Raw genomic sequence first — 14945 nt, 5'->3', positions numbered from 1 at the left:
TATTTATTTTACATATTTAAATAAATATAAATAATATACATATATTCTGTAATATGTAATAATTACATTTAATATGATTTGAAATATTTTTTAATGCTTTACATTTTTTATGTACACGTCTCCGGCGATCCCAAAATTCGAAATTCAATTTCTCCTTCAAAAGATTTTTTACAATTCTACATTTGTAAGTTTTATTAAAAATATACCAGCAAATTATTATAGGAAAAGTTTATTAACGATTTGATTTGTAATATTGTAACATGTGTGGAACTCATTAATTTTGATTAAAATTCTAAATCTAAATCACAATTGTTGTTTAAATCAAAAGAAAAAATGCAGAAAAAAGCGTCTTTAATATTAATTTTATAGTTTACTAAGGTATCCTTAAATAAACTCAATTATAATTTAAATTTTTTACATTAAAAAATATTTGTTTACTTATCACTAAATCTCGGAAAAAAATGTTTCTCGCGGGGAATTTTCTTAAACTTTTTAGATTAATTAAAACTGAGAATTGAGAACAAGTAAATAAGTATTATTAGTTTGTTTTTAATTTTATATAAATATAATTTTCATAAGATTCTTGAGAAAATTTGAAAAAACAGATTTTTGTATACTTGAAATGTGTAAGAATAAAATCTAGAAGATTTTAAAGATTTTTTTTTACTTTATAGTATTTTACAAAATATTATGAAAAATTCGGGTCTTAAGCTTGTTCGAAGTTGGGAAGGAATTAAGAAATATTTGATAAATTTTCGAAAAAATTGTCCCAGTTTTCAAATATTTCTAACCTATTTAAAACGTCTTAAATTCCTAAAAATATTTTTAACTGACTCGAATTTTTACCAAAATTTTGTTTAGATTATCCTAAAATCTTCTACATTTTCCGAGATATGTTTTAATCTCTTGAAAAGTTCCGAAATTATTTTAAAGCTCTTAAAGTTTAGTATTGAAATCTTTAAAAATCTAAATTTCGAAAAATCTTTTAAAGTTAAAAATTCATTTTAAATATCTTTAATTCTGCTAAATACTTTTTGAATTTACTCGATTTTTTATTTGTTTATATTTTATAATCTTATAAAATTGTAACATTTGACTTTAAAATCTTGTTAAATAATCTCTTAACATTAATTTTCAAAATAAAAAATTATTTTAATTTTTCCTAGGAAACTGAAAAAAATGTCTTTTATTTTCGTGAAACTTTACAAAATTCTTAAAAAATCTTTACAAGATTTATTTATTTTTGAATCGTTTCAAAACTTCTGAATATCTTTTCAACTTTCTCAAATTTTTTTTAAAATTATATATTGTACAATATAGAAAATTGAACTATTTTTTTGAAAATCATTTTTTTTAAATTAGATTTTTGATTAAAAACGTATCTTTTTTAGATGAAAACTCAAATATTTGGTTGAAAATTTATATTTTTTGATTAGGAATTAAATTATTTGTTTGAAAATTTATATACTATTTGAAAAATTCTCCTTTTTTTAAGAAAATTAATCTTTATCATTAAAAATCCATCTTTTTAGTATAAAATTAAACTATTCCAGTTGAAGATTCATCCCTTTGGTCGAAAATTCATCAGTTTGGTTAAGAATTAATTCCTTTAACTGAAAATTGGAACGCCCATTTTTTTTCAATGAATCTTTTCTTCAAAATTCAACAAAAAGGATGAAAATTGGTCTTTGTTAATCAAAAATTGAAAAATTTCGTTGAAAATCCACATATTTTGTTCAAAATCGATGTTTTTAGTAGAAATTTGATAGAAAATCTTTTTTCTTTGGATAAAAAAGAATTTTTTGCCAAAAATTGAATCATTTTGTTGAAAGTTTGTGTCTTTTGGTTAAAAAAAATTTTTTTTGAATCTGAAAGTTTATATACTATTCTAGTTAAAGATTCATAATTTTAGTCGAAAATTGATCTTGCTGGTTTAAAAATCAACTTTTTCAATTTAGGATTGAAAATTTTAGTTGAAAATTCAACGCTTTGTCTAATAACGTAACAATTTTTTGAAAGTTAGTTTTTTTTAGGAAATTAACTTTTTTGACTGCAAATTAAACTTATTCCAATTGAATATTTCATATTTTTAGTGTAAAATTCATCTGTTTGGTTGTGCATTAGTTTTTTTAACTAAAATTTAATTAATTTTTTTTTGTAGACAATAATTGATCTTTTTTAGTGAAAATTAACTTTTTGTTGTTGAAAAATCATTTACATTTCTGTTGAAGATTATTTGAACTATTTTCTTGAAAATCTTTTTTTTTGTGGTTGAAAATTAATGTTTCCAAGTATTTAATTTTTTATCAAAAACTAATATTTTTTAGTCGTAATGTAAGTATTTGTTTCAAAATTATTTTTTTTTACAAGTTTTTTCTCTACTGTACCATGTATTCCGTGAAATTATTAACATATATCAATAATTTAAAGGAATTTATAGGATATTTTTAAAACTTCTTAGGCAGTTTTAGGAGCTTTTAATTTGAAGAATTCTAGGGAATTTTAAAAGATTCCCAGAAATCTTTTTATTAATTTAATTAGTTTGAAGTGATTTGACAGTTATTTTAGAGTTTTTTTTAAATATTTCAGGACAAAGAATTTTATAGAATTTCTGAAGATATGGACCGATATTTCACGGGTTTTTATAATATTTTAGTGGATTTTAAATAAGTTATTCATGAGAAATGAGGTATTTTGTAGGGGTTTAAAGATATGAAAAGACTTGGAATTCCTCCTGAATTATTATTAATTTAGCCTAGATTCTACGGAATTCTCTTGAATTTTATGAATTCACTGATAAAATTCAATTGATAAAATGATCAAAGGATTTGAAATATTTTAACTTTTTTTTTAAATTTCTTTGAATTTTCAACATCTTTAAATAATTTCAAAGGAGTTTGAAGAATTTAAAATAATTTAGTTTATTTTTAAAGATTACGAAGAAGTTTTTTATTTATTTCAGTAATTGAATGGGATTTCAAATACTTGAGGGTATACTTTGAAAAATTAGTTTTGCACAAAAAATACGAGTTTTCAACAAAATAGTTAAATGTTCGACAAAGGATACAGATTTTTAATTAATATTATGAATCTTTAACGAAAAAGTTATTTTTTAAGAAAAGGGTTTAACTTTTAATAAAGTAGTTAGATTTTTAATCAAAAAGATGCATTATCCACCAAAAAGCTCAATTATCAACCAAAAATTAAATTGTTACATTTGAAATTAAAAAAATAAATGTTAAATATAGAAAAAATAATTTTCAATAAAACTGTTTAAATGAAAAGCAAAGAAATGTGTTTTTAAGTAAAATAATAAATCTGTAACTAAAAAAATGAGGTTTTAACCAAGCAGTGGAATTTTTAACCGAAGATAAAAATTTTCTATTCAAAAAGACAAATTTTTAATAAAATACGTAAATTTTCAACTGGTAGAAGATAAATTTCTAACCAAAATAGAATACTTAAATTTTCAATCAAAAAGACAAAATGTTTTTGTCAATGATGTTACTTTTCTACCAAAAGTCTAATTTTTAACAAGAAAAGATCAATCTTTCATTACAATAGAATAGTTAAATTTTCCGTTAAAAACTTAATTATAAATACGGAAGTTCATTACATATACATTATATTTATACCCATTTTACATTACAGTTATTCTATAATTTGAAATTTCTTTTAAAACGTAGATACTAACGTTTTGTTAGCTAGAATATGTTTTATTTCATTTATACCAGAAAATTGGACGTGAAATAAAAAATTATTGCGAATACAGTGTATTTTCCAAATAATGCGTACAAATCATCTATTTTTTCTATTACGTCAAGGTAATCAAGGTATCGCGTCAAAAAAAAAGTACGAATACGTATTTCGACGTGATCTAGTACGCGCACGTGGAAACAACTGCAAGCTCACACCGCTAGTGAGCGGACCAATCATCTGTGTTCACTGAAAGGCAGCCTGCCTTCCAATGAAGTGGTGGGAGCCAGTGAAATTTCTCCTTATTTTGCGATAAACGGGACCTATTCATTTTAGAAGCCTTGCAATAAACGGGCCTTGACTGTATTTAGCTTTCTAAATTTAATATTCATTTGACAAGGCAACGTGCAAACATCTGGTATTTTTCTTAAGTATTAATACTGGAAGGTTTTCACATTCACAACCATTAGTTTCAGGGACATTTTCCCTTACTTTATGCTCGTCCTTTCGAAAACTCATTTTAGCATCTTGTCCCCACTGAGGACGCCTTAAACCGTTTATTGCTCTTTGGCTGTACACATGGACCCTTGACCAACTTTACTTGAAATTTTGGGAAATTTTAGCACTTCCTAGTGACGTCAGAAAGTAGGCGTGTCTACTGCCCTTCTCTGAGAATTCTAAGACCACTTACAGGGAGTCTTATATCTTCTCCACCTCTGTATCAACGATCTGCGACACCATCGATCTTCAGCCTTTACTTCCAATCTTTAGATACAATTCGACATCTACCTATAGCGAACACTGGACCTCTTCTCGGGTCTAATTTGCCGGTTTTTTCAATAAAGAAAACATTTAATCCTCAAGGGAATCTCGGCAAATTTTAATTCAAAGTATTGACCATTGGATTCTACACATTTTGCCCATCTTTCAGGCAAATCATGGATACCATTCCAAACAAACTTTTTCTCTTTCGAGGCAAACCATTCGACGAGCCATGTTTCGATGCGAAAAGATGATAGTCAGATGGGGCGAGGTCTGGAGAGTACGGCGGGTGCGATAATATTTCCCAATTCCGGCCGTTTTGCGTACAACGCATGTTTCAAATTTACAATTTGTTGGCGGTAGCGGTCCGTATTCACCGTCTCAACAAGTTTTAATAACTCGAATTAGACCCCACCAAACACAGATCATTGTCTTACGGCCAAAGCGACTTGGCATTGGAGTCGATGGGCTGACCTCACCAGGTGAAAGCCATGATTTTTTCCGCTTCGGGTTCTCGAAATAAATCCATTTTTCGTTTCCCGTGACAATTCGGTGCAGAAAAGATTTCGTTTCGAACCTCTCGAGCAGCATTTCACAAATGGTTTTTCGATTTTCCATTTGTCTATCGTTAAGTTGGTGTGGTACCCACTTTCCATACTTTTGGATTTTTCTATGGCTTTTAAACGTTGGCAAGTTTATCCTCGGGTCACATTTATTGTTTGTGCCAATTGTTGTTGCGATTGGGTTGGGTCTTCATCGAATAACGCCTGCAATTCATCGTCTTCGAACTTTTTCGCTGCACCAGGATGTTCATTGTTTGTCAAATCGAAATCTCCACTTTTAAATTGACAAAACCATGTCTCACATGTTCTAATCACTAGAGCATGTTCACCATAAGTTTCTACAAGCAATCGATGAGCTTCAACTGCTTTTTTCTTTTGATGAAATAAGAAAAGCAACGAATGCCGCAAATGCGTTTTACTTGGAACAAAACTCGACATATTCACTGAGGTAAACAACTATGATGCTATTATTTTGGAAGAATGAAATTGTGTATTTTGATGGTTATTGTCCATAGAAAAATATGACATAGATGCCAAATCATAGAAATATATACATATCTCTAGCGACATCTATGAGTAAAACCGGCAAACTTCAAATAACATCCCTGGTATGTTCCTATTCAAATTTAAAACCTTGTCATACTCGTCGTTATAAGTTTCCTTCCTCTGCAAATTCTAGTGCTGTTTATTACTCTTCACTTATTCAAATATATTTTTGAACCAACTCATTCCACAAAAAACATAGGGAGTGTGAGGCCTGGAATATGTCCGCCGAATTGCTACTCTGTTGGTCCAAACCTAGCCTTTGTAGTTTAACATCAAACACTGCTAAAAAATAACATAATAAAAAAAGGTCCAATTACACTTATTTTTGTTGCAGATACTGACTGCAGACATAAAGAAAAAAATCTTCGAACTGGCTGAAAAGTATTCTTCCGGAGTGTTTAGAGTCGTTCGGCGTGGTTTTCGGCTAGATAGTGACGATACGGTATTGAGCAAACTACAAATGAGAATAAACCATCATTTTTGGTCGATATACAAGAACCCTGCCATTTACCATGCTATTTCTACAGGCTCGTCCATCCTGTTAGAATTGCTCATACTAATTGGTACCAAAATGAGTACCGAAAGCTGTCGTGGTGAAAATCCACTAGATTTGGCCATTAAGTTGGGCAATGATTCGCTGGTGAAAATTCTCACTGAAAACCAAAATTCTATGCGAGTTAGAAAGGGACATTATAACGAGCTACAATTTGCTTTGACCTGTCGTAATGTGGAAAACGTGAAAAAACTACTATCTAAAACATACAGCGGTACCGTATTCACAGAAGACATAGATATCGTAAAATTTCTTTTGGACAAGGACGACGAAGTCATTATCGAACGAAGCAAATTTTCAACTTTGCTCTATTTTGCCGCGCGGATTGAAAATGACGATGCTTTAGAACTTGTACTCTCAAAATCTTCCACTTCTAATATCAATGCCGTCGGTCCGCATGAGGGAAGTCTGCTCAAGTTGTTGATTAAAAACGACAATGTAAAAATGATCAATCTTTTGCTGGAAAATGGTGTCGATCTGAACTCGGAAGTGGGAGTAGATCAATTAAAATATGCAATCGAGAAGGATATATATTTGGGCACCATAAAAAGTCGTATAATGGAGACTTTTGTTGCCGCATTAGCCAAGATGATCGAAAACCAAGAATACGTGAGTAAGAGGACGAGAGACTGCATATTCCAAAACGAAAGGGTACGGCATTATTATGAAAAGTGCGCAATTGAAATACGTCGAATGAAAGAAGAGAAAATAAGGGGATACGATCGAATATGTCTTTATGATATTTTAACCAGGAATCTTGAGAAATTGGCAAGTTTGGCGAGGAACAAGACGGCGTTTAAAAGGCTAAATCTAAAAAAGTATGAGAAAATGTTTCCCATTTATCGTAATGAAATAAAAAGGAACAACGAAAGGGCGATTTGGAGACTTGAAGAGATTGAAAGGCTCATAAAAACGTTTCAGTACCGAGTAAAATTACCGGCTATGATTTTTTATCAAATTTTCGGCTACTTGAATGATATTGAGCTCAAGAATTCGGTACACTATTTCAGTCTTGTTGTGAACTTTTTTGCACAAAAATATTGATTTTGTGCTCATGTTATTTAGTTTCTGGTTTTTTATTTAAAACTTATGTAATTACAGTTTTAAAATGACAAAAAAAACAGTCTTTTAATGTAAAATGAGATTATACATTAGGAATGTTGAAATTCATTATTCACATTAAACTGAAGTTATTTACATTTATAATTATCTATTTTGTACCTGAAGAATATTACGAGACTTGATAAAAATATTGTAATTTTCTAATTTGAATTTTTGTTTAAATAATAAATTGCACATTTTCTACAAATAGAAAATGTCCCTCTCCCCCTTGGCGCATACGATATTTTGTATAACAAATGGATGCTTTCAGACATTTCTCGAAATGCAATCATGATTTCGAATAAATGAAGCATGATTTACGGTAATTTATGATAAATTGCCCAAAATTCAATTTAAAAATGTCTATAAATTCCTGGAAATTTTCTGTCATTTATGGTTCGTTCACAGGTAAATATGATAACTTACCATAGATTCCACAAAATATCAACATTTTTATAAATTACCGGAAATTTTCGGAGGTAATTTATGGTAACTTACCATCAATTGGCCGAAATTCAATTTAAAAATGTCTTTAAATTTTCGGTCATTTATGGTAATTTTACAGGCAAATACGGTAACTTACCATAAATTATCCACAATTTAATTTTTAATATTTTTCTAAATTTTCGGTCATTTATGGAAATTTTACAGGTAAATATGGTATCTTACCATAAATTACATAAAATGCAATTTCAAACATTTTTATCAATTTCCTGACATGTATGGAAATTTTTGGTCATTTATGGTAATTTTAAAGGTAAATGCGGTAACTTACCATAAATTACCCACAATTTAATTTTTAATATTTTTCTAAATTTTCGGTCATTTATGGTAATTGTATAGATAAATATAGACCATAAATCACCTAAAATGCAATTTTAAACATTTTTATCAATTTCCTGACATGTGTGGAAATTTTCGGTCATTTATGGTAATTTTAAAAGTAAATTATCTGAAATTCAATTTTAATCCTTTTTATAAATTTCCCGAAATTTACGAAATTTGCGATCATTTTAGCGGTAAATATGTTAGTTACCATAAATTACTTCAAATTAAAATTTAAACATTTGTATAAATTTCCTCAAATTTATGAAATTTTTAATAATATTGACTTTTTGGTAATGTATGGTAACATTACAAATAATTTATGGTACCTTACCATAAGCTAGCCCAAAATTAAATTTAATAATGTTCATAAATTTCCGGAAATATATGGAAAAATGTTCGGTCATTTATGGTAATTTACCACAAATTACACTAAATTCAATTTTAAATATTTTCATAATTTTTCGGTTATTTATGGTAGTTTTACAGGTAAATATTATAACATCTATAAATTACCCAAAATCCAATTTCAAACATTTTTCATAAATCCCCGCCAATTTATGGAAAATTTGTCATTCATGGTAATTTTATAAGTAAGTACGATAGCTTACCATAAATTACCCGAAATTTAGTTTTGATCAATTTCTTGAAATTTTCGGTCTTTTAAGGTAATTTTGCTGGTAAATATGTTAACTTACCATCAGTTGCTCCAAATTAAATTTAAAACATTTTTATAAATTTCCGTAAATTTTTAATTAAGTAATTAACTTCTTTGGTAATTTGTGTTGACTTCACTGGTAAATATGGAAGCTTATCATAAATTACTAAAAATTGTATTATCCGCTGCCGAAATTTCCTTACAGTTCTTGCAATGTGTGCGCTGATGATCATAAAATGCAAGCTCATATTTGTATAATTTTTATTATTGACCTGTGACGTCACTTTTTACTCCCTAGAGAGTAAAAATTGGAGCTTTAGTCCCGCTTGATAGGCTTTGAAAAGCGCTGAAATCATCCATGTGTCATAAAAACGAATTTTTGTGGTTATTGTTCAAATTTTGACAAAGTAGTTTAATCCTTTTAATCAAAAAAGAAGAATTCTTGACGAAAAATGTAATTGTTGACATTTCAAGCAAAGAATATATACGTTTAAAATAAAATACAATTGAATTCAATACAAAAGAGACAATTTTCCAGCAAAATAGGTAAATTTTTATGCACAGAGATAAGTTTTTTTTATACAAAATTTGAATTTTCAACTGAGAAGATTAATTTTCTACCAAAGAAACAAATTTTTCACTACACTTTTAAATTCTGAGCTAGAAAGTAAAATTTTCATTTAACGGTTGAAGTTTTGAGCAAGTTGTTTGAGTTTCTAACCAAAGAACAATAATTTGCGAAGAAATTTGTAGTGGGCATTTCAATCAAAAAATAAATCACTTAAAAATAAGAGACAGTTAAATTCAACCAAAAAGCCGAATTTTTAATAAAATTGTAGATTTTCTACGAAAGAGATCAATTTCTAACCAACAGGGTGAATTTTCAACCAAGAAGATTAATTTTCTATACAAAAAAAAAAAACAATTTTCCACTAAATGTTTTATTCTGATGCCTAAAAGTAAAATTTTCTTTTAATAGTTTAACTTTTAAGCAAGTAGTTGAATTTTTCTAACGAAAAATGAGAATTTTCGACGGAAAATGTAGTGGATATTTCAATCGAAAAATAAATTAATTAAAAATAAAAGTCAGTTGATTTTATGAAAAAAGAGACCAATATTCAACAAAATAGGTACATTTTTAACTAAAGAGGTCAATTTTTAATCAAGAGGGTGTATTTTCAACCAAGAAGATTAATTTTCTACCAAAAAAGACGAATTTTCAACCAAGAAATAAGAATGCTTAAACAAAAGTTTCAATTTTTTTTACATGTTAGAAGTCTAATTTTAATATAAAATTACTTTAGTGGCTATAGATATATCACCAGAAGCTTTCTTCAGACATTTTTAGACTTCCTCCGATGATAAAACCTTCGATTCGTTCCAATTTCCTTTTTAGAAAAGCTGCCAAAATCAAAATAAAAGTCCATCAATAACACAGCCATACAAAAAAAACTTTGCGGATCTGGTAACAAGACACACGTATTCCTATGGATTTTGGGGCGCTGAATTCAAATTCGGTATCAAAAATCACCCATCACGTCATGGTTGAGCCATAACCTCAAAAAATGACGAAAAATCATGCACTGAGGCAAATAAATTTCAAAATAATGCCAGTGATGCAAATTTTCACTACAAAAACATGTCGACAGCTGTGAAGGATCAACCCTTGCCTGATATCAACTTATTTAACATAACTTCACCCAACAGAACCTGACCTCACCTAACCTGAATTAACAGAAATTTATTGAACTACACGTAAAGCTCTGGAAGCATATTTTCCCAGTAGCACAGGTGTGCTATATCGAATGGGTCAAGTCGAGCCTAACCTAGAAATAAATCTCACATAACCTCACCTCACGAAACACAATTAAACTCATTGTGTTGTCCTGTTGCGTTTGCGGTACCGTTTGAATCAGCTTGGGCTTAACCTGCAATGAGGTCAAACCTATCCTAACCTAAAAAAACCTGACCTAACCTAACTTCACGTAACACAATTAAACTCATTGTGTTGTCCCGTTGTGTTTGCGGTACCGGTTCATTCAGCTTCGGCTTAACCTACATAGAGGTTTAACCTATCCTAACCTAACAAAACCTGACCTAACATAACCTAGCCGAATGAAATTCAACCACACGTGTAGCTATGTAAGCGTATGGTTCTCAGTCTTAAATGTGTGCTATATTTAATAGGCTGACTCGATCTGAACCTACAAATGAATCTAACTTAACAGAACCCAACGAAATTTTGCTTAACGCAACACAACTTAAGTGTTCACGTTGTAACACAATAAAATTCATTTCATTGTACTACAGGTGGTTAAAAATTCAGGCGCACATTACTCATTTGAAGAAACTTAGAACTGCAAGTAGAATTGACCACATTTCAATTAACCTGAAAATGTTTGTATCAATTAAAATGTGGAACTGTAACTTAAACATGCAAATGAATAAGAGTTTTATTCAAAAAATTTTTCTCTGCTTTTCTTAGACTTAAGGGATATATTTATACTATCTTTCGTGTTTACATTTTATCTTGCTTTTTATCGTAATTAAATTGATTTATAGACCTACTTCAGTCTATTTTCTGCCTGCTATAACGTGTCCTTTTTTCTTCGAAGGAACGGTGCAAAGGGTTACGCTTACGTTTAAGACCTACATTCGTTTTCCTTTTCAACAACCAGAAAAAATCAGCCATCATGAGCTCGTCCCATCTACCCTGATATCGTTGTTCCATCACTTTTATGTCTTGATGAAAACGTTTCCCTTGTTCTTCGCTGAAATCACCAACATTTTCTGGAAACTTATCCAGATGGGAATCTAGAAAGTGCAGTTTCAAATTCATCAAGCAGCCTAACTTTTTGTAGTTTCTTATCATTTTCGCAACAATATTCTCGTAGTCTGGATTTTTTTTACCGAGGAAATTTGCGTTTACTGCTTTAAAAACTTTCCCAAGCGTCCATTTCAATTTTCGTCATGTGGCTCACGAAATTAGTATCTCTTGTCAATATTCGAATCTGTGGTCCATCAAAGACTCCTTCATGAGCCCAAGCTTTATGTGGAGGGGTGGTAGTAACATTTTTTCTGGATCAACGAGGCTTTGGTTGATGATATTATAAGAACCAGGTTTGAATGAATCTCTTAAAGGCCAATGTTTTTTGCTGTAATGATTGGCTCGATCACTGCTATTCCACAGGCCTATAAAGCATGGCTCTCTCGTGAAACCCGATTGTTGCCCTAATATCATTGTTATGATTTTGAGATCACCACATATTTGCCATTTGTGATTCGTGTAATTAACTTTTTTAAGAAGCATTTTAACATTATTATATTCTTCTTTGATGACCGTTGAGTGAGCTATAGGGATAGGAGCGTAAGTATTCGTGTTATGCAGTAAAACAGCCTTAATGTTGCGTTTTGACGAATCAATGAAGAATCGCCATTCTTCGTCTCTGTAAACATTTTTCTTCAAGTGGTTCATAAGTCCGTTAACGTCAGTGCAGTACACTAAAGACGTCTCTTCGTCTTAACGAAAAACTCTCTGAATTCTTTGTCCCTGTCGCGATAGAATGAAACTTTTGTCTTTGGCTCTAGAAGATTTCTTCTTTTTAGAAATGAAGCGGCAAATTCAGCGCCGTCTTTCGGTAATCCAAGATCTCGAATAAAATCATTCAGTTCTAGTTGCGACACTAATATTGGAACCTTTAATTTCATTTTATGCATGCCATATTCTTCATTTTCATCGGAATCATCAGAACTATTTTCTGTTCGATCACTGGTTTCACTACCGTCTCCATGACGCTGACTTTCAACTTCCATTCTATCACCTTCTAAAGCGCTTAAATCAGTCTGGCGTGCATTTTTATTGACTTCAATTGCTCTTGTGACTGTGCACACATTAATGTACGAAATGTTATTTTTATTTTTAGCGTTAAACCCTTTGACGGAATTCATGCAAAAGTAGCAGTCCTTCGCAATAACGGGGTTTTCCCATGTGGTTGGTGCAGAGTACTTGCGGTACTTTTCGTTGTTTGAATTTTTTAGACGATACAACATAAGTCTGCAGGAATTGCAAATGGCGTGAGGAACCCATTTTTTTCTTGGTGCAGCAATTTAAACAAAACACTTTTCGTAAAGACTTTTCACTTCCTCGTCGATTGATTTTCGCAAACTGCTCACTTCATATTTACGGCAAATGTAACAGAATGAATCTGAGCTATTCTTGCAGGCATGCGATTGAGAAATGCTCCCGGTTTTTTCCTTATAGCATGAGACTCTACACCAACCAAGTAATCCATTGATGAAGAGCTACGGTTGCATGATGACGACGTCGGAGAGCCCGCTTTCCCACCCTGACCAGAGGCCGATACTGGGGGTTTTCCCTGCATCGTAATACACTTTTTACGTGTGTTTACCATGACGGCATGTCGATGCGATGTCTTTACGATATCGTAAAGACACCGAAACGACATGGACATAGGATGTCATAAAGTTGTCGTAAAGATGTCGTAAAGACGTCGCAAAGTTTTGTGCCTACTGGGTAGTTAAAGCACAATGGAGGAATAATGAAGGTACTGTACTGGACCAGTCCCCTGCAACTACTGTACGTTAGCGTTAGTTCGCTAGTGGGCTAAGTGAATCGTGCGGCGCAGATGGCGCTGGCAGTCTTTCCAGCTTGTTTTTACATGACAGGAATAAGCGAAATTAGTTCGAAGTTAATTTAATTTATATTATTCGTAATGACAATCGGTTTTATGCATAGCATAATTAAAGCTCCATATCTTGTTAAATATGAGAGTAACAGTAAGTGAGAAAAAAGTCGTTAAAATATTCTTTTCTAGCAGCGAGAATTTGTGATATGTTTCAATCGTAACTTGGAGGAACTAAATTTAAAGTATTTTTCAATTTAAGAACCAAAATTAAACTTATAATAATACCAAATTTTATTATTGAATTCCAAATACGCCTATCAAATTTATATAAAGTAGTTTTGTAAAAAGTAAGTTTGAAAAAAAGCATGGTGAAACAACAATAAAAAATAAAAAGAATTAACAATGTCAGATGTTGGTATAAATTAGTAATTCATTCCCAACAATAGTCCTAATACAATAACAGATGATTTATTATGAAAGACTTAAAAAAATAAATATATCGTTTCAGTTTAAGATAACATGTTGACAGTAAATTTATTTTTTGACCGGGAATTTTACAAATTTTTTTGAGAAAAAAAAGTTCTCTCCAAGTTTGATTTCAACAGTTTTTTAAATCATTAGTTGAATTTTGATCCTTTTCAATTATGACAACATTCAGTTTATAATGCGTAATCAGAAAATCTTCTACTTTAAAAATTTTCTATTCTAAGTTTGCAATTTTAATTTAAAGAATTTCAATATGCAGTCTTAAATACTTGCATATTTAATTAAATAATTTTTCAAATAAATCTATGCTTTAAGTATTAAAAGGGAACAATAATTTATTAAAAAAAAAAAAAAAAAACGATTCGAACTCCGTTCAAAATTTAAGAATTTCCAGATTCAAAAATAACTTCAGAATAATGTATTTTTTATAAAATATTGTTAACTCTCAGATATTCAAGTTTAATTTATTTAATAAAAAAATTTTTTAATTGAGAAAAGAATAATTATTAAATAGTTAGAAATATTTCACCAAATATTTAAAAGTAAAAAATTTGAAACTGAATTGTTTTACATAGAAAGCTTTTAATCTCTAGAATTTCGGAGAGCTTTTAAACTTTTAACGTTACAATTTTAATTGTTCTAATTAATGAATTTTTTATTTATAATTCATTGTGTTGAATTATGACTTATATATAATAATTGAATACTTATAATTTGTAGAAAAAAATTGAGCACTTTTAAGAGGTATTTAGAAGTTTTGAAAAGTTTCAAAATTAATTTTGAACTTGAAATGATTTAATTTAAAACAAAATGTAGATTTTTGCCAATTGAAAAAAATTTAAAAGCTTTTTAAGAATTGTCAAACGCTTCAAAAGAATAACAAAATTTTCATAAGATTCCTAGAAAAATTGAAAATTATTTTACATAAAAAAATTTTGTCAAAGAAAATATTCAAAGAGATTTAATCAGATTTCTAAAATTATTAAGGTAGTTGGCCAGTGAAGTTTGTTTGAGTTGCGCAGTCCGAGATTCTCATTTGACTAGAGCATTCCTGCGCAGACGCAGTCGATGCTACGTCACGGCTCACTAGCCGACACGCGGCGCGGCCG

The 14945-nt window shown here is 30.0% G+C and overlaps 1 protein-coding gene across 1 annotated transcript in view; it reads left to right on the top strand.

Moving 5' to 3' along the window:
• The window catches only part of LOC117174594, a 9738-nt gene extending 2356 nt beyond the window's left edge, over window positions 1-7382 (top strand). The window contains exon 2 of the mRNA XM_033363863.1: window positions 5902-7382. Coding sequence (XP_033219754.1) covers window positions 5902-7164 — 1263 coding nt within the window. The 3' untranslated portion in view covers window positions 7165-7382. The remainder of the gene's footprint in view (window positions 1-5901) is intronic.
• The last annotated feature ends 7563 nt before the right edge of the window (window positions 7383-14945 follow it).

The sequence above is a fragment of the Belonocnema kinseyi genome, chromosome 1 (genome assembly GCF_010883055.1).
Source record: "Belonocnema kinseyi isolate 2016_QV_RU_SX_M_011 chromosome 1, B_treatae_v1, whole genome shotgun sequence".
Lineage (NCBI taxonomy): Eukaryota > Metazoa > Arthropoda > Insecta > Hymenoptera > Cynipidae > Belonocnema > Belonocnema kinseyi.
The sequence above is the reverse complement of the archived record's forward strand: the minus strand, read 5'-3'. Positions and strand labels throughout refer to the sequence as shown.